At 39.8% G+C, this 24,963-nt stretch overlaps 1 protein-coding gene across 5 annotated transcripts in view; it reads left to right on the top strand.

Annotated features, from left to right (window-relative positions):
* Positions 1-1,375: 1,375 nt before the first annotated feature.
* arhgap21b (Rho GTPase activating protein 21b) overlaps positions 1,376-24,963 on the top strand; it is a 38,772-nt gene continuing 15,184 nt past the window's right edge. Inside the window, exons 1-9 of one of the 5 annotated variants that reach the window (XM_026148866.1) lie at positions 1,376-1,644; positions 2,684-2,780; positions 13,215-13,397; positions 13,556-13,577; positions 17,992-18,087; positions 18,583-18,661; positions 18,742-18,796; positions 21,809-21,835; positions 23,184-24,756. In XM_026148866.1, the coding sequence (XP_026004651.1) occupies positions 2,709-2,780; positions 13,215-13,397; positions 13,556-13,577; positions 17,992-18,087; positions 18,583-18,661; positions 18,742-18,796; positions 21,809-21,835; positions 23,184-24,756 (2,107 nt within the window). In that variant the 5' untranslated portion in view covers positions 1,376-1,644; positions 2,684-2,708. Of the gene's footprint in view, positions 1,645-2,584; positions 2,781-13,214; positions 13,398-13,555; positions 13,578-17,991; positions 18,088-18,582; positions 18,662-18,741; positions 18,797-21,808; positions 21,836-23,183; positions 24,757-24,963 lie in introns of all 5 variants that reach the window. The other 4 variants (XM_026148867.1, XM_026148865.1, XM_026148869.1 and 1 more) reach the window with 4 other exon arrangements.

The raw sequence follows: 24,963 nt of genomic DNA, 5'->3' as shown, positions 1-24,963 counted from the left end.
ACAACTGAATTACATTATTGCAACCCCTAAATTTGTAGTCAGTACTTTTTACAGTAGTGGAAGAAGTAGTCTGATCTTTTTCAGAAGCAAAAGCAGCAATGCACCACTGTAAATATTCACAATTACAGAAAAAGTTCATGTATAATATCTTACAATTGGATGTCAATAGCATTTCTCAGTTTACTATGGACCAAACTTCAATATAGTTGTAATATTTTAAAGCGGGGGTGTCAAACTACCTTTAATTAACAGGCCACATTCAGCCCAATATAATCTCAAGTGAGCTGTGTAGTCCAGCTAAACAAATGCACAAAAACCTTTTAATATAAATGTGTGTGACATAAATATGTGTTTATATCAGCATTACATGTCTGAAAGAATTAGTGCAATTTCAGCACTATGGGTGCATGGGTGCTACATGTGCATTACACATCACATTGTAATAAAAAAAATGTTTTTGGATCTAAATAACTACAGGCTTTAGTGCAGCTGACTTTAATGGAGGCTGAAATGAGTGATTTCTCCAGAATTACAAAGTCATACAAACGGAAACTAAAAATAATTGAAAAAACCCCCCCCCCAACATTTACAATACACAATAATAAACAATATAGTTATTTAAAAAAAAAATTAAAATGAAGTTAATAACAGTACAATACTGGTACTGTGTAAGAGAAAAGCTCAAATTGCATTAATAAATAATATGTACACCATAAATCTAAGAAAAACAGCTGCTTGAAGATATAATGCTAAGTATTTAGGTTTTATATCAATTTTCAGAGCTGATATATCCCACTTGGACCCACTGAAAGTAGAACCGGCTGGACAGGACAGCTTTGTGAAATTCTCCTCCCTAACTGACCTCTGTAACAAAAGCTGCCAGTCCCAGGAACAGGTGGCTCCTTATGTTGGAGAGGCATAAAAGGGGCATTTGTCAGGGGCCCGAGAATCCGAGCACTTATTTCAGTCTGCAGCTAAAGTGCAGCGAAGGAGTGTCCATTTATTGTTAACTATCTGCTTCGTGGATAAGATGAAAGAAAAGATTTTATGCTGTGTGGTATGTGTGAAATCACCACTGCCCTCCACATTACTAGCTCAGCTCGACCTCACTTTGAACCGGGGCATGTGACTCCTCGTTCACCCTTGCTGTGCGTATTAAACCAAAACCACGACGAGTTTTTGAACGGCTTGAATTGCGGATTTGTTACACGATGCATCTTTTCATCTTCTCCCCTGTTCTCCCGGGAATACTGCTCTAATAGTTCACGGGAACGGTTAAAAAAAACGCCACCGTTTACAAGCGCAGATACAAGCTTATTGTAAACTCGCGCCTCATTGGCCCGGTCAAATACAACCCCGCTCCTGATTGGCTGATAGTGTCCTGTTGACCGAAGGTGGACTCCCAGGGAGTCGGGAACAGTGGAGGCACAAAAAAAAAAAAAAAAATTCCGAACTGCACCATGCGCCTCCACTGAGTAGGTTTGGATTAATCACCGGAAAGTCGTTTGTACTCAGACTCTATTAAATTATGACAACGCCCTCCACACTGGACCATACACGATATGTTTGTACTTTTTCTGTGGATTTTTATGGATAAGCATCGCCGTCGTTGACAGCCTGTAATGACGCTTCTCAACTACACAGGTAACTTTGTTTTAACTCCAACCGTTAGCATGGAGGCTAACTGTTAGCAGCCTGTTGCCGCAGTTTGCTTGGTTGTCGCTTTTGCCCACTTTGCTAGTTTTACAGGGAGCTTCCATAAACACGCAAAAGGGGCAGCAGTGCCTCGTGTGGACGTTTGGACCGCTTTTATTGTGGTATTTTATGTAAAGTAACAAAGGGAAAAGCTTCTTTTGTTGAGCGCTCGGGAACAACAGCTCGGCATGCTCCCTTCGTGTCTCATTTAAACATCGATTTCAATCAAGTGATTGAAATCCATCCTCTAAAAAGCACAAACGTCGGCTTTGTCGTGAAACACAAACGGCAAATAAAGCTCGTGTGTTTTTATTTTGTAAGAAATAGTTTCTGTGGGGTTTCGTGTCTCAATTTTGAATGCGACGGACATATTTCGCCCAGCCTCCCAACAGTCCCCAGTCCACTTGTTGCTGGCTATTCAGTTAATGCACCGCTGGCTCTCCACGTTGTTGTGCTTTACGCTGGTTATAGTCCTGGTGTTGGCTACTACAACATTGTTAGACTTCATTAAGTTAGTTAAAATGAATTATTATTACAGTTGACTGTCAAATTAAGTTTGTTCTACCTTTTTATTATGTGCCGTCACATAGTATTACCCTGAATCAGCCTGTTTTCAAGCACCTGAGTGTGAAGCTCTCCAAGGATGAGACACAAAAACAGCATTTAGAAGTAGCGTTTGGTTAGGACCCTGTTGCATAATGCTGATTGTCTAGAATTAATCACGAGTGGTCTGCTATTATAAACAACCAAGGTATTCATTCATGTTGTTTGTACAGACTCTTGGAGTAGTGTGAGATGTAATTGCTGTGCAGCTGATTCCTAAATCTGCCTTTGAATTCATTTTTTTAAATGCACTAAACACATATGTCATCTCATATCTCTCAAACAGATGGATTAAGAAATCCAGCAAGTATGGAGGTGTGAATCGGATTGGAGCATTTTTTTTAACATCCTGGTGGAGCTACATTTTTCATGTGGTGCTTTACAGACATCAGCATTTTAACTGAAGCTAAATGATGGCATCACGGTGGGTTCCTTCTTGTGAAGACGATGAGAGGCAACGAGCAAGATCTTCTTTCTGTGAGGTGAGTATGAGTCAGACTTCTTTAAAGTCCTGAAATGTGTTAAATGCTGATGACAAAAGGGATTTCTGTGGCCAACTGATTGCAGTTTCAGTGTTATCCCACCTCCTTCAGTTTGGTTTTGGGTGGGGGTGGGATTTGTTTGACACCAAGTACCAGCTGTTTGTGTTTGTAGCAACCCCTGCTGAATTCTTTTGCTCTTTATGTCAACAACGTGCCTCTTATCTATTCTTGTCATAAATATGCCCATCAGATTTTTGTTTCTTTTGAGTGCTTCAGATTTTTCTCAACTAAGATTGGCTGTGGTAGATGAACAGATCAAAAGAACAGGTTTTGGTTACAACATTTAATCAGATTTGAAATTATAATCAAACTCAAACGATGGTGTTTATTCAAGACCCGTCTTTCAGATTTTTAAGCTGTGACCCCTGTACCAGACAGGACACCATCTGCTCCTCTGAAAGCTTGCAGCCTGAATGAAGACCTTTATACTGTAATAAAGTAGGTAGCAACTGGGACTCTTTGAAATGAAAGGGCACCTATTTATAGTCTGTAGTTTTCTTTGATTTCCTCCATTGCCTTTAATCTAATATTCAGCTTGTCATTTAAGCCTCCCAAGTTTGCATGATCACCATCCCTAAATGAGGGACATACAGGTGATTATGTTGTTACTTTAAACTAGGTAGATGTGCTGAATTTGATTTTTGTATCTCAGACTCAGGGCAGCAGATAATGCCTAAAAAATTATAATGAATCAATTACAGAGTAATAGAGTTGGTTTTCCCGGGTTTCTTTTTCTAATTTATTCACAGGGATGAGGTTTTTTTGTTTGTTTTTTCCTAAGAGGCCTGAAATTAAAATTTCTGGATCAACCAGCACACCACATACTAGCGCATTCACTGTTGAAGCTCATTCAACAGACACAGCCTTAGCTGCATCTCACTGTCACAGCTAAGAAAACAAACTTAGATGATGTGCTTACCTTTTGTTATTTCAGCCATCTGGATACATGCTTGCCACTACTACACTCATTTAATGAATGAATAATACAGCATGAGAGAAAATAGACAGTTCTTTTGCATAGGATCCCAGAAACCTGTTTGTGAATACTTTAGTAAGTGTTGATGTGCCATGAGGGAAAGCCACAGCATAGTGCCGTGAGAGGAAATCCTCCTTTTTAGCACTCCCTCTAATAAGACTACCACACAAACCAATTCATGTGCTAATTTTGAGCCGGAAACCCCCTGGAGTCTCTGGTTCAGGGATTTTCTGGAAATGATGACACTGGATTTAATTAATGACCTAAGAATTTTCCTAGGCGGATTTTCACTTTCTCTTAGTATCTTAAAAGAGCGTGCAATGGCTGCATTCGTTGGGAATCAAGAAAATCATTTGGATACAAGACTTGTATATTAATTTAGAGAAAGCATGTCACTGTTGGTGTTCTTGGAATTACATCAGGGGGACGGGAGCTGGATCTGGGGGTGGGGGAAAAGTCTTTCTCACCCACCCTTGCTTAATTCTTTACTAGTCTGTCCTGTTCTTTTAAAGTTTTCTCATCCGTTATAACTTTTAGACATGTGGAAAGTGTTTATAGTGAATACTGTGAAGCAGACGCTTAAAAATGGAGGAAAAATATCTGTTATTTGAATCAAGAGTTTGATTGGTGGCATTATCCTCCTCCACACTGGAGTGTCTGTCTGCTTTATCAGCTGAATAGTGCGTGGTATTCAGACATTGCAGCTGAATCCAAATAGCAGACAGCCCTTCCTCTGCTTGGATTTCAGACATTCATTTAGCGGCACAGTGCTGCTTAGTGCTGATGAGTGTGCTGTTGTGTGATTATGTGTGTTTTAGGAATTTCTATATTGGCCTATGGTGTTTACTAAATCAAACTCTATTGTATGGGTTTTCCCCCCTACAGCTTCTGTATGATGAATGCCTTTTTCACGATGGATAATTCCAGCTTTTCATTCTCTAGTAGAACAACAGAAATGAGAGTGGTTGGAACTGGATTATTGTTTTGGATGATGAAGCATGATCCATATTTAGCACCGTAGGAGACCATTGACAAACAGACTTCCCCTGTCACCACAACCCTGGCTTCATTAAAGCTCAGTGTTTATCTGATTTAGGCTTGCTGCCTTTTTACAGAACCCTCTGCGCAGGCATCGTATGGTTAACTGATGGCAATCGGAAGGGAAAATTGACCTTCAATTGGATAGAAGTCGTCTGTTACTTCCTGTTGCGTTATGATTGTGTCTGCAGCGTCTCACGAGAGAACATACAAGATGGGCTGTGTGATTCAGTTTTTCCTCACTGTGTTGTAAAACATCTATGTCTACACATGGAAAACTGTGTGACATGCTCTGTGTCTTGTTCAAACAACTAAGAAAGATTACAGATGGTTACAGACAAATCCAATAAGAGGGGATATTTTCCTTTTTAACAACTGCTCACTAAATCATTTTGAAAGCAAAGTGCCCGTTACACATGTCCCAGTGTTTTTGGTCCAAAACCTAAAATATAGGCAGTTCTATCAAATATGTTAACATGTTATTCGTTTTCAGTAGCTTGTATTTTTAGTAAAATTTGTGAGATAATGCCAGTGTTTTTGACATGTCTGCTCAGAAAACAAGTGGCATCAGTAATTTCACCCATTGAGGAGAATGAAAAATTAAAGCAAATGATCCTGCAGAGAACTGAAGTATCACTACAACTCCTTGGTGCTGAGCTTTTTTGAAATTGTCTTTTTTTTTTTTAAATAATTCACTGCTAGTCTTTCGCGTATGCAAAGAGGCTTCTCCGTGCCCTCTGGGGTTTCAGTAACGATCAACAGAAAGTATGTTCAAAATTACAACCAAGGGGTGGGCTTACAGCTGCTGAGCAAGACTGTTTATTTACCAGCTTTAATGTTTATAACAGCAGCATTGTATGACAAACTCATACAGGATGTAACAGGATTTCTTTCAGAAAAGTTGTTAATGCTGGCACGTTCGACCAGCACAGTGTGGACTAATGAGGATATTAAGCTTTATAAGACAACGAGATAAGACAATGGTTGTGCCGTGATTTTTTTTTTTCCCTTTTTTTTGAGTGTGGGGTATATTTTTTTAAAATTTTTAATTATCACTCAAAGAGAAACCAACAGTATGTCTTGTCTTGGTTTTTTTTTTTGTGTGGTTTTTTTTGGGTGGGGGGGGGGGGGGTTCTCTCTCTCTCTCCCCCCCCCCCCCCTTTTCACATTGTGCAAAACGTCTATGTGCCCTCTTTCACAGGTGGTGCTCTCTGCTGCTGACAGAGCAGAGTAGATTCAGATAGACGTGTTCTTGCAACAGGCGAGTAGGATCTCTGACAGCGGTACAGGAGATGGCTTGTCCCAAAAGTTGCTCGTTTGGTTTCTAGTTGTTTTTGTTTATAAAAGATTTCTAGAGAGATTTCTATGAGAGGTGACTAATTATACTGATAAAGTAGCTAAGCTGACAACAGTGAGAGGTGAAGGAAAGAGGATCACTGCTGTGAGTGAGAGGGGGTATCAGGTGCCAAGGTGAGATGGCATTTCCACATTTTAAAACAACAGAGATCAAATTACTGCTCAACAAACCAGAAGTCAAATGTGTGCTAGTAATGGAGTACACCTCGGCCTGAAGGAATGCCATTTGGGTTTTATGTGACACTAAGACTACGTCCACACTAGCCCGGATAGATGTGAAAACGGCATTTTCGTCTGAAAACGCTCTGTGTCCACACTAGCGTTTTCAGTCGTTTTCACAGAGTTGTGCGTCCACATTGAAACGGCCAAAAACGCTTACATTCCAGTCCTGCGCTTTCACAAAAGCGAGTGAGAATTAAAGAATTTGAAGAAAAGCTATCTGTACAAACTGATATTAATCATTTTTAGGGCTGTCAAAATTGAGAGCAGTCAAAACAACTGCTGTATAATGCACTCTGCTATCTTTGTTTAATTGGGCACATGACTGCATCACATGACTGAAATGCGTCATCGTCTTAGAAAGCCTGCGTTTTCGAGTGTCCGCAACGGGACAGCTCCGTTTTGAAATGTATGCGTTTTCAAGAGCGTTTTCAAAACGCTGTGTTTTTCCTTGGGGAAAGCGCCGTCTCAGTGTGGACGGGAGGCCAAAACGGAGAGAAAACGATGCGCTTTCAAACAAAAATGCATTAGTGTGGACTAGGGCTGGGCGATATATCGAGTTTTATAAAAAAATATCGATATATTTTCATACGAGATATAAGATGTGACAATATCGTTTATATCGATATAGTCTATGTTACGTTATAATTATACTTGTGGAGCCGCAGGTTTGCCTCTCTTTCGTCCACTTTTGTCTCTACACAACGTTACTCGGCCTGGCCTTTCCTTCACTGAACACAACTCCGCCTCCCCCATAGCTTCACCTGCAGGCAATGACAAGATGAAAGCGGAAAATCTCCGTTAGCGAGTTACCGTGCGTGGGGCTGGACGGCGTCAACGTGTTAGCGAGCTAACCGCGCTAACGAGCTAACCGCGCTAACGACATGCAGCCAGGAGGGGCTGCATGGCCTAAAATCCTTTCATTTTCTCAAAAATCGACAGTGCGCCTTATGTATGAATTCTGGTTGTGCTTACTGACCGCGAACCGATTTTATGTGGTACACAGCGCTCAGCAATCTGTCAAAAAATGTTTTAATATGACTTTGCTAAGCTACGGAGCTGCACCACTTGATGGATTGTCGGAGGATTACGGCTAACGAGGAGGAGCCTCGCGGAGTGATACGTACTGTGTGTATAAGGACCACAAATGGCACCTGTTCAGAGACGTGGTGCAGCTGTGAAATCTGTCTCTTTGTTATTATGCTCAGCGTCTATTAGTTTACATTTTGACTGCACAATTGTGAGCTTTTTGTTATGCACAAAAACAACATTGTTTTCTTTTATTTATGGACCATGATTATTTAATAAATGCTGATAATTTATTTTTGAGTAATTTCTTCATGTACATCTACGCTGTATGTAAATAAAAGTGCCCGTGTGACATCTGGGACACAGTGTGACTAAGAACTCTCTTTTTGTTCTTAACTTATGGCTTTAAAAAAAAATCGAGATATATATCTTATATCGCCATCCAGCTAAAAAATATCGAGATATGAATTTTGGGTCATATCGCCCAGCCCTAGTGTGGACGTAGCCTAAGGCAGTACAGAGAACGGTTTCACTGATGATTTGCACCTCTGTTTAAGTAAAATTCAGTGTAAATCTTTTCTTTTATTGTCAGTAATTGATTTAAAACTGTGAGATGTGGGCTGCAAACTTGTTTTTTGTTTGTTTTTTTTACTTTAAAATTTTTGGGGAACTACTGTACTGAACGAAGCTTCAAAAAGGTAATTTTTTTTCTAAACCACACAGATCTGTGTCAGCATACGGGAAAAAAAATCCCACATAAATGGCATTCAGTCATTTCCTTCTCATCCATATGTTACAAGTAGAAGTGTGGCGTGCAGAAAATGCACCACGTGTCTGTGTAGACTGTAGACTGAGTAATGATACTTCTCCTAACCTTGTCCTGCAGTACAAGGCTGGAACGCCCAGTGCTCACCAGTGGCTCTCTGTATCATTATCTTAGGCTTTTCACAGCTAAGTGCTTGGTTTGGATGGGATGTGGTGTAGAATTTAGCAGCCCACAGAGAACTATGTTTCCTCACATTTGAAGGTTATGTGAAAGCTGATGTCATGTGGTGCATGTAATGTCTGATTTGGTGATGTCAGCAGAGGCTTTCAGACATACAGGCCTCGCAGTGTGGTTTCATAAGATTTGTTAACAAACACTTGTCATGTTGTTGTATATCAGTTTTTTATGTGAAAACTGCTCTAATCTCTGTGGTAGGGGCACCAATGGTGTAGTCAGCATAAAAACTCCTGGGGGATAACCACCTGTTCTTTGGATTCAGCATACTTGAAACAGTGTATGTACTCCTGTGTCATTTGTCAAAGAACATTTACTTCTGAAGACACTTATTTTGTCTGTGCATTAAGACAAGGTATGGTCTTTGATGTGTTAAGGCATCTCAGTGCTCTTGTATGGTGCGATCCGTACTTAATATTAGGACTGCAACTAAAGATTCTCAATGTAGTCGACTAATCTGCCAGTTTGTCTTTGATCATTTGATTAGTCAACAATTTTTTTTCAAAAACTCTGATCTTCGCTTCCTCGGGGCAAACCTCCTGTTTTAGGCTCCAGTACCTCACCTGCTAAATTCTGCCCACTTGTGAATATCACCCTGTTGACCCAGGAAACAAATGAATTTGAAAATAATCACATGTGTATTTTTATCAATATTCAATAGGGCCGTCAGAATAAAAATGAAGTAAATAAAAAATTACGTAATAAAAATTAAAGTGGTAGTAGTATTTTTTTATTTTAAAGTGTGTAATTAGGAAACTAAAAATAGCTTCTGTCAATAAGTTAAAATAAAGCTTCAAATCCAAAAAAAAAACACTTTTTTTTCCAGTCCAAAATAACAAGTTTGCAAAGTTTACAGATGATTCAGTTCAGTTCATGAATTCACAATTGCAGTGTACATGCTGTGGAGTGAGATGATGTTCCCAGCTGGTAATAACCATGCTAAAGATGCGCTCTGTTATGACTTCAGCCATTTGACAGAGTGGCTGAAGTCATTTGGCTGAGTTTGTCTTTACAGGACAAAATCAGCTACACGCCTTTGATTAATACAAGTAAAACAGGACAAAATAGAATTAAAAAACAAACAAAAAAACGTTACTAATCACAAATTTGGTTGCATGTCATAGTTTCCCTATATGGTTTAGTGTTCATTGCCAATTATGCTGTTTAACTGACAGTGTATTGGTTTACTATCGCATTTCACTCATTAGCTAGCAGAACTAAAAAGGTGTTCCTTTTTGCAAGCGTGATCCTGAGAAATTTCCGACAGGTAAGCTAACACAAACGTTACAGTACAAACGTTAACATAAACAAGGTATCAATGTGATGCACTAACTGAACTCCCTACAACCGACCCATTCAGAGTCAACGTCACAGGGTGCTGGTGTTTTAAATGCTCGTGCACTGCAGTAGTGTTACTGTTTCCACTGTCACATTATTTAATTATGTGGCCATTCTTTACCCAGGGAAGCATTTAAATGGTAGGACTCAACAGTGTACAGATGCAAGGAACATGGAGAAAGCAGAAGAGTGATGGTGGGTCTGTCTTCTTGTAGATGCATTGTATCTACTGTAATCTTATCTGTCAGTCTTTCTTACCCCTCTTTTTTTAATTGATAATTTTAGTGGTTCTTACTAGAGATTTAGTCAACATTTGGGATCAATATATGGAACTGGGTTAGGTTTTACTTTATAGAGCAGTAATGGTAATATTTCCCTTAGTAGAAAAACAAAAGCATCTGAGGAAACTGAGGAAAGAAATGAGTTTTTACAAAGGAGCAACAAGTCTTCACATTTAGCTTGGTCTGAGTGTGCAGACGGTGTTGCTGGATCAAGCAGTTATTAGCTCAAACATATTGAAACACTACTATTAAAAACTCAAATACTGCATTTGTCTTTGTCTTTCCAGCTTCTCAGGCTGTCTTTGACTTTTAGACCCTTCATTCAGAATAAAAAAGGAACTCTTTAAAATTACTTGGTAATTTTCTAAAACCTCTAAATATTTGATATTTGCTGCTCTGGTGATTATTTACAGCACCAAAATTTGAGATGCGGGTCTGGTCACTTTTAATTTCCAACAGACGTCCACCAGATTAGCAAATGCCTTCTCAAACCTTCTCCAAACTGCCTCACCCAGTGCAAACAGTCTGGCATTCTAGTGATTCATAAATAGGTGAGAGGCATTCATTTGTGGGCAGGAAAGAGAGGTGTGTCATATTTTGATGTGGACGTTCCTTTCATGTGCTTTTCTTTGTAGCCCCTTTTTCACAAGTCATGATTTTCTTTTATGTTGCTTCCCCTTTGACCTCTTCTCACAGTTGTTTAAAAGTGGTATCAACTGTGAGGTTGATACAACTCCTCCACAACAATACCCATTTTTGTTGTTTGTTGTTTTGGTTTTTTAAATTAAGTGAGGGAAATGCCCATCTAGAATTTACTGGAATGTCACATCATTAATAACTATGCGAGTGGCAATGATAACACTGCATGGCCAGACCATGTCTAAAGATTAAAGGTTGGGAAATTATTCTCTGGACAAGTTGCTAAATCTGATCCAGTAAACTGAGGCTGACTTGCCCTGGAGACACAAGGGCAGCAGTGCAGGCATTTCAAACATCCAGTCCTATCACCAGAAACAGTCGTCTGGGCACACATTTAATACAACCAGAGCTCATACAGACATAGACTTTAATGTGGAAGTGCTGGTATCACAGTACAGCCAAAGCTCATTCAAAGGAAAACCTGTTCTGCTGGTTTAATCAAAACACATGGGTGTCAGCTGCACCTGTAGCTCTGTTTCCCAGCCAGCTATTAGTGCTCTGGTTTCTTATCCTGTGTACATTTGAAACCTTTATGTGCCCTGCTTGTGATGTTGCTTGAAGTAAAATGTATTTCAAATAGTTTGTCCCTTTCAGCAATATATTGGTCAAAGTGGCCAAATAAGACTGTTAAGAAGGCTGTAGAGAACACAGTGTAACATGCCTTAACTTGGTATACACCTTCAGGCATGCATAACATTTGAGAAGAGTCAATGAGTGTGAGACAGTCTGATCAGTCTGCGAAGTACTCAAGAGTAGTTGGGTGGAAAGTTGGAAAGTTTTAGGTCTGTGCTGACAAACTGTTTTTTGAAATGTTTGTTTTGTCCGTTCATCACTGTGTGCAACAGCTGTTTGGTTTTGCTTAAAACAAACAAAAACAAGTTTTGTTTGTTTGTTTTAATGTGTACAAACAAATTCTTTCAAATTCTTTTCATAGGTTGTTTGAAAATGGATGTAATTCCTCCCAGTTTTCTGACATTTTGTTTAACATTTCTGCCCAAGCAGAGATGGCCTGAATGCAAGCTCATCAAATTCTTCACATTGTTGGGGAAAGTCTGTGCTTCAGTGGGGAGGGGGAGGGTTTGTTTGAGACAGGATGAGGAAATTAGATTTATTTATTTATGTTTATTGAGACTTTTCAAGGCTGATTGGATAGAGGTGTTCTGAAAGTTATAGTGGAGAATGACAGGATTGGTATAAACACTGGCTTGAGGTCAGTTTAAAAAAAAAAAAAAAAAAAAAAAAAAAGAGGTTATGTAGGACAGATTTATAAGCTGTTATGTTAAGTGACAGAAACCAGCTGTTAATTATATGACGAAGTTGTTATTTTCACTTGGAAATTTTCAAAAAGTGTGAGCCTATGGATTTTAATCAAAGCGTTAAGCTCTTTTTGTGTTTTTAAAATCATTATTGTCGAAGTGTTTTATTTATATTTGCTATGCTATATTTATATCTGATGTACTTTTTAATGTTTGTATTTATTCTTTAAGACAATTTCAATGAAAAAGTCGAATGTATTTTGCATATACATTCTGAAAACGGTGAGAATAAAAGGACATGCTTCTTGTGTTTGTGCATCCTGTCCTCACAGTTTGACAAATATGAGGAAAATAAGTGATTACAAAACCATTTAAGGCTTGCATTCACTGGGGGATGACTTGTTAGGCAAGATACTTGATAATATACCATTGAAAGTGAAAGCCACAAAGACATTTGTGGACTTGCTGAACAAACTAATAAATAATTTATCCGTATTTACATTGTGTTTTACGCAGCAGATGCTGCCTTTATTGCCAACACAAACAGTAAAACGTGCAGTGATGTGAAAGTAACAGGCTTGCGTCATTTAACGACGCTGTAGATTTTAATTGTATTTATTTTTTGGGCCATCCTTCAAAAACTAATGAGAGATGGCCCAAAAAGTGTTTGCGAACTGAAATAGTAGTGCATATTTGAAAGGAGGAGTTCTGTGTAAAGGAGGCGTTGCTACAAACACGATACCACAAAGGTGTGAAGCTATAAATAGTCAGTAAACACAGGAGTGATGTCTAAAGCCTGACATGCTCTACTCCAGCTGTGTAAATGGGATACTCTGAAATGACTTGATGGTAAACACTGGGCAACCACTAATGTTTTTCATAAGCCCATTCTCCTCTTCACTATGTTAAGCTGAAATGAATGACCCTATGCTAATGCACAGTAATTCCTCTGAAAAGGATGTTTGTTGATGTGGGAATTTGTGGTGGCTTTAACATATGATGTAGTTCTGTTTTTGTTTTTGTTTTGTTTTTAACTTTATCTTTTTATTTGTGCCCATTCCTAGATTATGTAGCTAAAAAATTCTTTTATCAGAACTATTTTAAATCTTCTTTAGAAAAAGATGCTCCTTTTTTTTTTTTTTTTTTTTTTTTTAATTGCTTCTTAAAACTTTCTTTGTTCAGAGTGACACTCCAGAGTGGAGGAGCTTGGCTGATTCGGCCGCAGCGCCGTACCCAACAGATGACGAGCCATTCTCATGGCCGAGGCCGAAAACTGTGCGTTTGCATCGCACATCCCAAGGCTTCGGCTTCACCCTTCGACACTTCATTGTGTACCCGCCGGAGTCAACGCTGCACTACTTTCCGGTAGATTTCACATCTCAGAAACTTTCATGAGTTTTATTGACCTGAGTATTGTTTGCCTCTTATCACATAAGATAGCATTAAGTCAGCAAAAAGCCTAGTACTGAAAAGACTCTGACCATGAGCAGCAAAGTCACTTGAGGATTTCTGTGCTTTTACAGGAGGAAGATCATGGCCGCAGAGGTAAGCAGAAAAATTCAGCTGTTTCTTCTTATTCCTACCTTTCAGTACTGCTGAATCAGAGCAGTTCATCTGAATTGCATCCACCCTTCAGCTCTTTTTATTTTTTTTATTTTTTTTCTTCTAACGTAGTGAGTAGACATAGACTTTATTTAATCCCACACTGTGGAAATTAGCTTGTTACTGCAGCACAAGGGCCAAAAGGAAGAGGTGAATTAGAGATGTATTAGAAAACAATACAAAAGTAGAAAAAAATAAATAAGAAGAACAGACTGGTAATTAAAAAAACAACAACCCCAAAATACTATATTATGTAAAGATAGTTACTATATGCAGTAAAATACACCAAGATTTTCCTTTTTTATGTGTACATAAAGTGCATTGGGTACAATGTAGTTTCTGTGAAAGGTTTGTTTAGCACCACCTCTTTCTGTCCTGCTCTGACTCTCCTCACTACACATTTTGTTCTGGCTGCTTTTCAGCCTTTTTCATGCCCTTAGAAAGAGATGGTCTCAGTTTTCAACAAGCTGTGTTTGACAGTGAGTGTTATGGTTTGGTTTCTTCGTTATAAATATTCACACCCTGTCTATGGCAGACGTATGTCAATCCATTACTGTTTTTTACCTTTTCGGTATGTGACCAGAATAACCGGAGTAGCCTGAAGTTACCAATACGTCACATGCTTTGTTTAAAGTGTGATATAGTGAAACAGAAAGTAGAGAAGAAGAGAAATTAGAAAAGTGCCTGTAATGTTTATTTGTTTGTAAGTATTTTTTTGGATTTAGGCCAGTTTTGAGGAAATGCACTGTCCTTGAGTTTTTGCCAAGTGAGACTGAAAATGTCTAGATTCAATTACTGAAACTGCAAGGAAGTATTTTCAGATCTTTCAAACAATGTTGTGTTGTCATTCTTCAATGGACACCGAGCATGTACTTGTACCTGTTGGGCTAGAATGGATTTCATTTAAATTTTGCTCCAATTATTTTGAATAAGAACGTTGGTCCATCTGCTCAACTTATTTTTGTGGGTGTCAGTAAATCTATGAGACATTTATAATCACGGCAGAGCAAAACATGTGCTGGAAAGTAGCCATGTAAATTTGCTCGCACATGTTGAAGTTATTTATTAAATGTACAAGTAATCGTTTTGTTTTCTTACAAAATGGAAAGCCCCATAAAGTCCTCGGAAGATCACGATCTAAAGTTGTTAAGTGTTAGTGTCTAGTGGCTAATATGAACAAAATCTAATATTTCTGAAGAATGTCTTTAGTGGCCATCTTTAAGAGTGTTGGTCTTTTTAAAAAGGAAATTCACCTCTGGGTATTTTTTTTCCCTTCACAGTTCAACAAGTTAGGCCAAATAGAAATTTCAAGCTGTAACACTTTACTGTTTAAATCAGAGATGTCTTTCCAAGATAATTTCTTAGGTGTTTATTCTAATAAAACTATTATGAACACTTTCTGATACTTTATACAGCAGATATTGAGCTTGCTTATTGTTCAGATATAAAACCTCAAGTAACATTACAGGAAAGCAAGGTGCCATTAAAGTATATTATTTCTGTTTCACCCCCCAAAATTGAAACACTTTAGAGGCCCAGCACTCTGCCCAGCGCTTTGCTGCTTTGGATCAGGTAAGCCGGAGAATATTAAAGAATCCCGGTAGTTTTATAATGCTCCTCACAGGGGCTCACAGGCAGCAAGAAAAAAGCCAACCTGAGGGCTTTTCAGTCCAGTCTGAGTCAGCAAGCAAACAAACATGCTGCCTCCCCAAAACGTGGAGGATAAAGCTGCACTGTCGTACCTCTGATGTTTTTTTGTTGTTGTTATGAATCAGTTTTTGACGTGTATTTCTTTATTCAGAATAAAAATACACCAAAGCAGTATTCTATAGGTTTATTTACAGTGCAACTCAGTTTTATTATTGTGCAAATGGTCCCATCAGTTTTGTGTATTTTTGCAAAAAAATGTGTCGGGACAACAGTAGGAGGCAAATTAATGTGGGAAGAATTGGATGAAGTAGAATTACTTACAGAAAGAGCTTCATTGCATAGATGACCTTCACATGAAAAGGTGATGGAAACACTAATAATATAAAACGAATCATAAAGAGTTTTCTCAAAAGTTTTTAAGTCATTTAAGGAACTTGACCTTAATGGATATGGATGAAAACAGCAAATTACAGCAACAGACTTATGTTTAAGGGTGGCTGTCTTATTGCTGCTAGCCTTTACCACATCCAGGTTAAATGTTAAAGTTAATAGAAACTCATACAAGGATGTTAAAAAACAAACAAGAGAATTGGTATATGTGAACTATCCGAAAAAGAAAATGACCTTTAGGACGATCCCCAACGTCTCTAAACAGTTTAATAAACATAGTTTTGTGCCTCAAAATCGGGTTTCGGGTTATTTGGTAATTAGACCTCAGTGAGTCTTAAAAACACTGCATCCACCCTAATTTGCTGTTGACATAACTGATCATTCAGATGAAGGCTGGTTGTTATTCTGAAGACGGAAATGTGAATTTACTTAAAACCAACAAGCCCCCCCCCCCCCCCCCCCCAAAAAAAAGAATCCGAGTTATGGATGTGCTGTGGTTATGGTGTGCCACATCACCATCCATTCACAAATTGTACAAGAGTCCGCTTCTTCCCAAGACAAAGATGCTCTGTCATGGCTCGGGTCACGTTTGGGTTCACCAGTGATCTGATAATTGCTGCCTTTTACCTCATTCACAGCTCTGTCTTTTTTAAAACTGCTTATGGGGGACAGGCATTAATATTTTTGTTTTTAACCATGAAGCTAATTTATGGTGGGTTATTCAGTTTTTGCCTAGAAATTATTTTGCACTATATTTTAATAGTCTTCATTAACATAACGGTGAAACCTGCATAGATAAATATGAGTCAGCTGTGGGCACAAACTTCTCTTGAGTTTTCCTGGAGCAATCCAAACCTGTTCCTTTTTTTTCCATTTTCTTGGAAAGGTTTTTAAAGGAACACTCAAACTTTTGTGGCATGTGCATTTGTTTTTGTGTATCTGTGCCGAACATTGAGAAATGAATTTAATCTTTATCTGCACATCCACGTTTGGATAAAGCAAACAAACACGTATTTCTCAAAATACTGGTTATGCACAGGAAATGGTTTGGCGCCAACGGGATTAGTGAGGTGCTAAGCTTATGTGTGAGCTATTATACCTTGGTGACATTAATACTGCCATTTGTTTTAGTCTGTCTCTTATTCAGTGCAACTCCCAACATGCATCTAGATGTTCTTAGTGGCATTTTTAGATGGCTTCATTGAAGAAATTAGGACTTGCAACTTCTCAGAATACCACCAGATGGAGCATCTCTTTTTGGTGTAGCAGTATGGGAGTCTTGTACTATATTACATAATGTCCCCAGGATGTGATTCTGCATGAGTAATTACGGGTGTGTGGAAAGGAGGGGGAGAAAAAAAAAAAATAAATTTTGAGTTTGGTCTGGTGTAAAAATAATTAGCTTTATCGGCCTGTCAGTGGCATGATCATTAGGTGTCTTACAAGATCATGTCTGAATTTCTAAACAACAACAAATGTGGAGTATTTTAATACTATCACGCCCGCTCTCATGCTGGCTTTTCTGTCTGCTCTAGTTTGGGATGACTCACTAGCAGAATGTTAACGATTGGGCCACTCTGGCTGTGCCCAGAGCTTTTGCTCAGTTTATAAGGAAAGAGTGGGAGTTGAGGCAGCTGAACACACTGTCACTCTACCTCGTCTTAGTTTTAGTATCCCCCCCCCCCCCTTTTTTTTTTTTCCTCTTTTCTATGGCTCTGCAGCTGCTAGGAGACAGGAGCTGCATGACCAAACGGGTTTCTTTCTCTTTTATCACTGTCCCTAAAATCACAAAGCTCCACTTCCCTGTTTAATTTTTTCTCTCCCTCTCTCGATCAGTTAATGACCATGTCTATTGAAAACTGAGAAAGAATTGGACAGACCACAGCTTACTATCCAGGCATAATGTTGGTTTGCATCCTTCCAAAGCTTGTGACAAACCTCTCTGTTCTCATATGTGACAATTTATAAAGCAATTTTACGTCTTGGGGTCAGCTTGGGTTTTTTTTGTTTTTGTTTTTTTGTTTTTCCAAATTTTTAGATTTAGTTGTGAAAAAAGGGCAAAGGTTAAAAAATGAATCTACATCATAGGTCTGCTTGTACTTCGGTAAGAAATTGTTGTCATTTGTACTAAACATTTAGGATTTTCTTCTCTGAAGGTTTTATAAATCTTTTCTTTGTCAGGATTTTCTCTGTTATGAAGTTGGAAACCTCATTAAGAGTAAATTTTCAGAACTACCCTGTAATACATTTGATATGTTTTCATGTGTTTGTATTGCATATGGTTTATAAATAAGTGTACTCTGTTCTCTACTATCAGCAGGAAGGCAGCGAAATAGACTGGAACCAATGGACACTATTTTTGTGAAGCAGGTCAAGGAAGGTGGCCCTGCTCATGGCGCTGGACTTTGCACAGGTCTGTCAAATGTCAGCCAGTCATCATTATTTACCAAAAACTACCAAAAAGAGGTTGTTCATGGGGGTGTAATTTCTTGGAAGTCACAGCATTACAACAGAAGAGGCATATTACAGTAACACAGTCTGCAACTTCCTCTATGATATTGTCCTACTGAAAGCATAGGGGCAAAAATGCAAGGAGTGCAGTTTTAAGTTGTCTTGACATTCCTTTCACTGTTATGCACAACATAAGCCAGGCCTGCTGCTTTCTGCCAGGTACCCTAATGATTTTAAGGATTTTAGTCAATACGGAACCCTTCAACCACACTTATTGAAAACTTTCATTATGTTTCTATGTTACTTTTTTCCTTACTAAGAAGTCATAGTCATGTGCTCAAGTCTTTACTTTCTGTCATGAGCACATGTTTCCCTCACACAAAGAGCTTGAAGTTTTCCTAGGATTCTGTCACTGATGTCACTCAAGCCTTTTCTTTTTGATTTTGTTTTCTATCAGGTGATCGAATAGTGAAGGTGAATGGAGCAAGCATCATTGGGAAAGCTTATTGCGAGGTTATATCTTTGATCCAAGACAGGTAAGACTGAGTATGAATTTGTGTGCTTCATGCTTGTTGATTTACTTGCCTTGTTTAAAACTTCTTTTGCTCCCCTGCAGTGGTGACTTCCTTGAACTTTGTGTAATGCCAAAAGATGAGGATGTACTGCAACTGGTAAGTTTTCCTTTGCAATCCTGTTTTGAAAATTAGCTTTAAAAAGTTGTTGTTGTTTTTTTTTGAAAGAGTGCTCTCTTTTCTCTAGCCTTGTAATAACTTCTGTTCTGTGACAGAGCTGCTCTAGTTTAAGGTGTTCATGTCGGGACAGCAGTTATGAGATGTAGGCAAGCTAGCTTATCCCATCAGAGTTTTCTATCTAGGCCTCCTAATCAGGCCAGTGCACCCTTTCTGTCCTCCAGAAGTGCTGCTTACAGAACCGCTGAAATGGCCCAAAAGGAGCGGTAAAGGAAGCTTTATTAAAAAATACATTTAACTTGTTGACACACACGCCAATCTAAATAGCGCATATATTTTGAGTTTATTTCATCTATACATCTGGGTTTATACAAAGTACCATGCACATTAAAAATAAACCAAGGAATGAAAGACATCAACTGTTTTTTAAAAGAAGTTTTATTCTCACCATTTGTGGATAAATGTTCTCTGCAGCTCAGCTGTTTACTTCTAGGTAGAAGTTAGATAATGAATTTATTGTTTGTAATACAACTAAAAGTTGAGTAAGTGGTTTACAAGAAGTGGCAGGGATGCTTCAAATCCACAACAGTAACCTGTGCATGTTGTTACTGTTACTTCTCAGAAAATGCAATGTTAAAAAGGACTGAACGGAGTATTTGAACGGAGTTCAAATATTATGGAAAGAAATATGAAACCATTAAAATTAGGTTGCTGATAGTTTGGTTCAATTTTGGATCCAGTTCCTAAAATAATAGTAGTAGTAATAATAACTTTAAAAAAATAAATAAAAAAAATGCATGCATCAGGTGTAGATTTATTTATTTTTTTTAAAAGATCTCTATAGAAAGTATTCTGGCGGTGTTAGAATAGTTTGCATTTATAGGTAGCACATGCAATGCATTTTTGCTGGTTAAAAGGGCCGACATCACATTTGAATTATATCAGCTGTAGTTAATCAGTGCTTATCCTGTTACCAGTGTCAATGAAGCGGCACTGGTAACAGGAAGCTAATGCCCTCCCTCCAAGCTGCATGTGAGCTAAAAACCAGCTTTAGTTGTGGCAGCACTTTGTGATTAAGAGTCAGGAAAATGAGAAGGTTTAAACACAAGAGAGTCCCAGTTAAAATGTAAACAAATACAGTATTTTGAAGTTTATATTTTGGAATCAGTTGCTGTATGATTTGGTAATGTTATTGCTGTTATTTTAGTTTGTGAGACTGATTAACATTAATTAGCAATCAATCCAGCTTTTTCTTTTTTTTGTTTTTGTTTTTTTTGGTTGTCTCTTTTTACGGTTTTTGATTGGAGGAAAAATTGATTAGTAATGATCTAGGTATTACAAAAATGGTGGTAGTTCCAGCTTTTCACCCAAAAACGGGTGAACCCTGTGTGCTAATCGCACAGCTCAATATTTAGGGTTCATATATTGCCTTTGTCTTTGTTCTTTGTGAGTATTGCATGTCCCCAAAACAATTTAACGTGCAGAGATAAGTCCTCATACCTATGAACACTTGAGATCTCATCATTAATCTTTCATGCATGCTGCAGGCAGCTCTTTGAAGCTACTGTGCATTTTACACAGTCAGACAAAAGTGAAAGTGTACTCATCTGTTTCATATCTATAGCAAATTACTGTAAGTGCTTTGTCAAATAGCTAAAGAATACTCTCCCTAGGGGTTGTTGTTATCTGACATCCTGTTCATTAGTTAGATAATAAACGAGCTGGGCTCTCTGTGTTACCTAGAAAAACTCCTTAGGGGTCATTTATGGCTAGATTAAATTCTCATAATAAACTTGATGGTTAATTCAATGAATCATTTATTTTGGCATCCACCTTTGCAATATCAAAATCCTGTTTAGCAAATGGTCATCTCTCTGCAAGCTTCACATTTCTCCCACAACAGGCAAGTTATGTAAAACGTTACACTGTATGTATAGCATTTTAATGAGTCGACTAGAATTAACATTGTAAATATCAGAGAGAAATAAATTATTGGTCACATTCCCTTGACTACTCCCACAGTTCTTTTCTAGTAACCAATTGACTGTCACTCCACCCCTTCTCCCTGATAGGTTCTCTTTCCCTCCTGCCTCCATTTTTCCCATCTGTAATCATTCACACAGTTCAGCCTCAAACACGTGTGTTGTTAAATCCATGGTTGCAGTGTTGCAAATGGCAAACATGCGCACACGCACGCGCGCGCAAAAATATGTTGATGTAGGCACGAATAGGAACTGTCCATAAGAACAAGAGGATTGTTGGAGGTGCTGGCAGCAAGACGTTACACTTTAGGAGGCAGCACACTCAGTGCTTGGAGACAGGCAGCAGTTGCTTAGCAAAGAGATGGATTGAACATTGTAGGAGCAGAAAAGGGAAGAGGACGGCACACCGTGAGAGCGGAGAAAATACAGCAGAGTGGGAAATAAAAGGAACAGGATGAATGATGAGCTGAAACCAGAAGATAAAATCAGCTGACTTCCCTGTGTTTTGAACAGGTTGATGCTAAGGGAGAGGGAGAGAGGAGGATGGAGTGGGAGGGGAGCTGTACCATCACAGCTGAATGTATAATCAGCAGCTGCTGCTTCTGTCATGTGAGCAGTACCAAAGGGAAGGAGAGGGAGACATAGACTGGAGGCACCTTGTTCAGTTAGCGTAATATTCTGGCTGAATATGGATAAAACCGTGAAGACATGAGAGCAGCATGAGAGGCAAGCTTCTGCTCTTGTCACCTCACCCAGGACAGACTGGCATAGGCAGGTCGTAACGTGGCAACCCCCTGCTTCATCTTTCCTTCTTCATCCCTCTCTACTGCCACTGCAGCTCTAGTATATTTTTAGCATGTCAAGCCCAGCTATGGCTGATTCATGTTTTCTCCCCGATGAATCTGTTTTGTTTCTCCCAACATGTGCATTTTCTTCTGCTGGCATCTTTTTCTCTTCCACCCTCTCTCCCATGATTTCTTAACGCTCTCGTTTTCTCACGCTGTGATGGCAGCCTATTTCTCTGGAGACTACTAATCTGGTAAGGAAACAGAACACTGGGTAGCCTCTTGATGTTGACGTGTTGTGCTTGCTGTATCATTTTGCATATGTCATGCGTGTGTGTCATTGTTACTGCTGGATGTTGACTTCAGGTTTTACATGATTGCTTTTCAGTTGGCTCGCATGAGTGTTTAATACTCAGCTCCGTGCTCATGATTGAAATGTGTAGACTGTAGAAATGGGCGATGCACTGTGCCTGCAGTACCTGTTAGATTGAACACTTCAGTAGGCATCCAGCTGGCATCTCAGCAAGGCCTCGCCCCTTCTTCATTCTCCATGTCAGATGTCATTAGTTTGATAAAGGCCATTGACCTCTGAACTGTAAAGGGAAGAACTGAGTCAGTCAGTGATTTCTGTGAAACACACAGCTTTATGAAAGGTTGTAAGGCTGTTGGGATCAAAGTCCTCATACCTTTACAGGTCTCATGCTTTGCTGTATGTACAGTATGCTGAGTATACCAGATAAACAGCACATAGTTTAATGTGCTAGAAGAAGTTTTATGTTTAGGTTTGTATTTATTAGAAATGACTTTATTAGCATGTGTATGGAGCATGGTTTTCCGAACGTTGGATAATAACCAGGGGGATAAATATAGCAGTTTCTCTGTGAGCGATAGGAACCGGTTGTCAGTCTGAGGCTGTAATCTGTCAGTCTGAGGTGGGTAAATGGAAACATTGGTTATCTTTCCACATTTATGTCCATTTATGACAGTTTTTATGTTATCGATTTTGTTCCCATAAACCAGTCGGTTAGCTTATTAATATACTGGTGTTACAGAAAGTGTCACTGTTGGGGCTAAATAAGTTCAGTAGGCTTGTGCACCATTTGCCAATTATCTTTTGGTGTTAGCGTTTGTGGTAAATGTTTGTTTCTTGGATGGGCGAGACATTTTTCCTTATACTAAAAAGGACAGCTGTTGTGTAACCACAAGCTTGGAGAACACAGGCTGTAATGTTGTAGAAGCACCAGTACACCACACTGTACCATTTAAAAAAATAAAATAAAATAATGTGTTGGAAACATTGTTTCTTTTAGTTAAAAATTTTCTTCTTTGGTTTATATACTGTACTAGCCTACGTTATTACCATGAGAATTCTAAATAAGGAGCAGATGAAGAGCATTGACACAGCTGAACTGCCTGAAACGCCTCCGCGTTCACTCACACTGCAACATGCACTGCCCACACACATACATGCAGTAACATTTGTAATATCACGCTTGACTTCTCTGTAAGTAGCTAGTATCGAACTGACGTGTGTTATGCACACTTTGCAATTGCTACTTGTTCTCATCTGTTATAAACATTTCTCTGTTGCTGTGTTTCTAGGCCTACTCCCAGGATGCCTACCTCCGTGGCCACAGTAGCTACAGCGGAAATGCCTGTCACATTCCTGATCCACCTTCATTATGCTACCCCAGAGTAGACTGTAAGCCTACGGGCATGGCCCAGCCGACAGACTCGGTGGGGCAGGTCTGCCGAGCGCCAACAGCACCTCCAGACCATGGGTACCGTAAGGAGATTACTGTGCCCCCAACACCACCTCTGGCATCGTATCCTAAGAGCCAAACAGCAGTGTGCATGCGCAATGACAGTGTGAGGACAGTGGTAGTTCCTCATAATACAGCCCATATGGGGCGCATGGTTCCAGCACACAGGATGGAATTTATGGAACCTGCCTTTGTTAGGGGGAGGCCTGGGTCACTGGCCCAGTATCCTCAACCTCGAAAGGCAGATGTCTATCCCGGTGGTCCTGGAATGGTTCCATATGGAGCTCAGGTGTCAAACTACCCAGGAAACCACCAGAGCATTGATTGGCGCACTTACCAGACATACAGGGAGTACATTGACAACAAAGGGATCCATTCTCATGGTAGTCGGACTATCCAGGAGAGGCTGGACAGTTTACGAGCTGCTGGTCAGGCCAGCTTTGGCCCTACTCATCACGTTATGCGGGGAGACTGGGGTCCTAAGGTGATACGGCGAAGGAGTACTTCCCATGACCGGTCATACCAAGGACCTCCACCCCACCTTCAAGTTGCCCCTCGCAGTGCCTCACAGGATCGCATGAGCAGTGCAGAGAGGATTAGTAATGCAAGGAACTGGCCCCCTCGAAGCGTGTCCCAAGATGGCCTAGTTCACAAATCCCGGGCCCGATCCACAGACTATGTGGACCCTGCAGAGCTGGCCCGGCCCAGTGACAGGAGAGGGGGATATGGAAGGGCAGACCAAGGTACGAGGCTCAGTAGGCAAGCCATTCCCAGGCAGGCCATGGTCTACAGGCCTTCTGTGGGATACAGTGGCGGTATGAGGGGGCCCCCAGTCCCTTCTCTGTATACTAAAGGACACGATTCTCTTCAAACTCGCTCTTCACCCATGCTCTCTGACAGACCCTTACATTTTGCAAAGAGTTCAAGTGTTGAATATTCTTTCGCTGACCAAAGAGTTTCAGGCAAAGTTAGCCCTGCAGGCCAAGCTCTCCAGCAACTTCAAAGCAGGGTGCAGGCTGAAACCATGCAACCTGTTGAGGTAGGCAGAGATGCAGCATTGGTAGGACTCAGATCTTCTTCATGCTCTGCTCCCAAAGAGATGCCCCAGAGGCCTAGCATCCTCAAGCCACCTCACTCAGATTCCCAGAGTCAAGTAAATGGGCAAAGCCCCTCTGAGAGTATCGTGGTTCTAAGGGAGAAGCCTCCATCTGGAAAGAACCCCAGCCCCCTCCGGCAACCCTCCTACATCCTGGCTGTCAATGACGATGGAGGTGACTCCACGGCCGATGTGGTGGCGTGTTGGCTTCCTAACGATGCACGTCGAGAGATCCAAATGCGCCGCCTTGGGGAACGGTGTAACACCTCCTGCTCCAGCAACCTGGACGAGTCTCTGGACTCCATTCCATTCATCGGTAAGAGAATCCGTAGTAAGCCTTGCTGCTGTGCTGCTGCTCGTTGTCATGGCAACAACCGCAGACCGTAGTAACATTGTTCGGACCAGTAGTACAAATACTGTAGATGGTTGAATAGCATTAGCACTATAGGCACTAATAAAAATCAGTTCACAAGTGGTGGATGGATGGAAAGCTGACTCCGATGCTTGCAGGTTAACTGACACC

This window comes from Astatotilapia calliptera, chromosome 18, assembly GCF_900246225.1.
Source record: "Astatotilapia calliptera chromosome 18, fAstCal1.2, whole genome shotgun sequence".
Taxonomy (NCBI): Eukaryota; Metazoa; Chordata; class Actinopteri; order Cichliformes; family Cichlidae; genus Astatotilapia; species Astatotilapia calliptera.
This window is presented reverse-complemented; position numbering and strand designations above follow the sequence as displayed.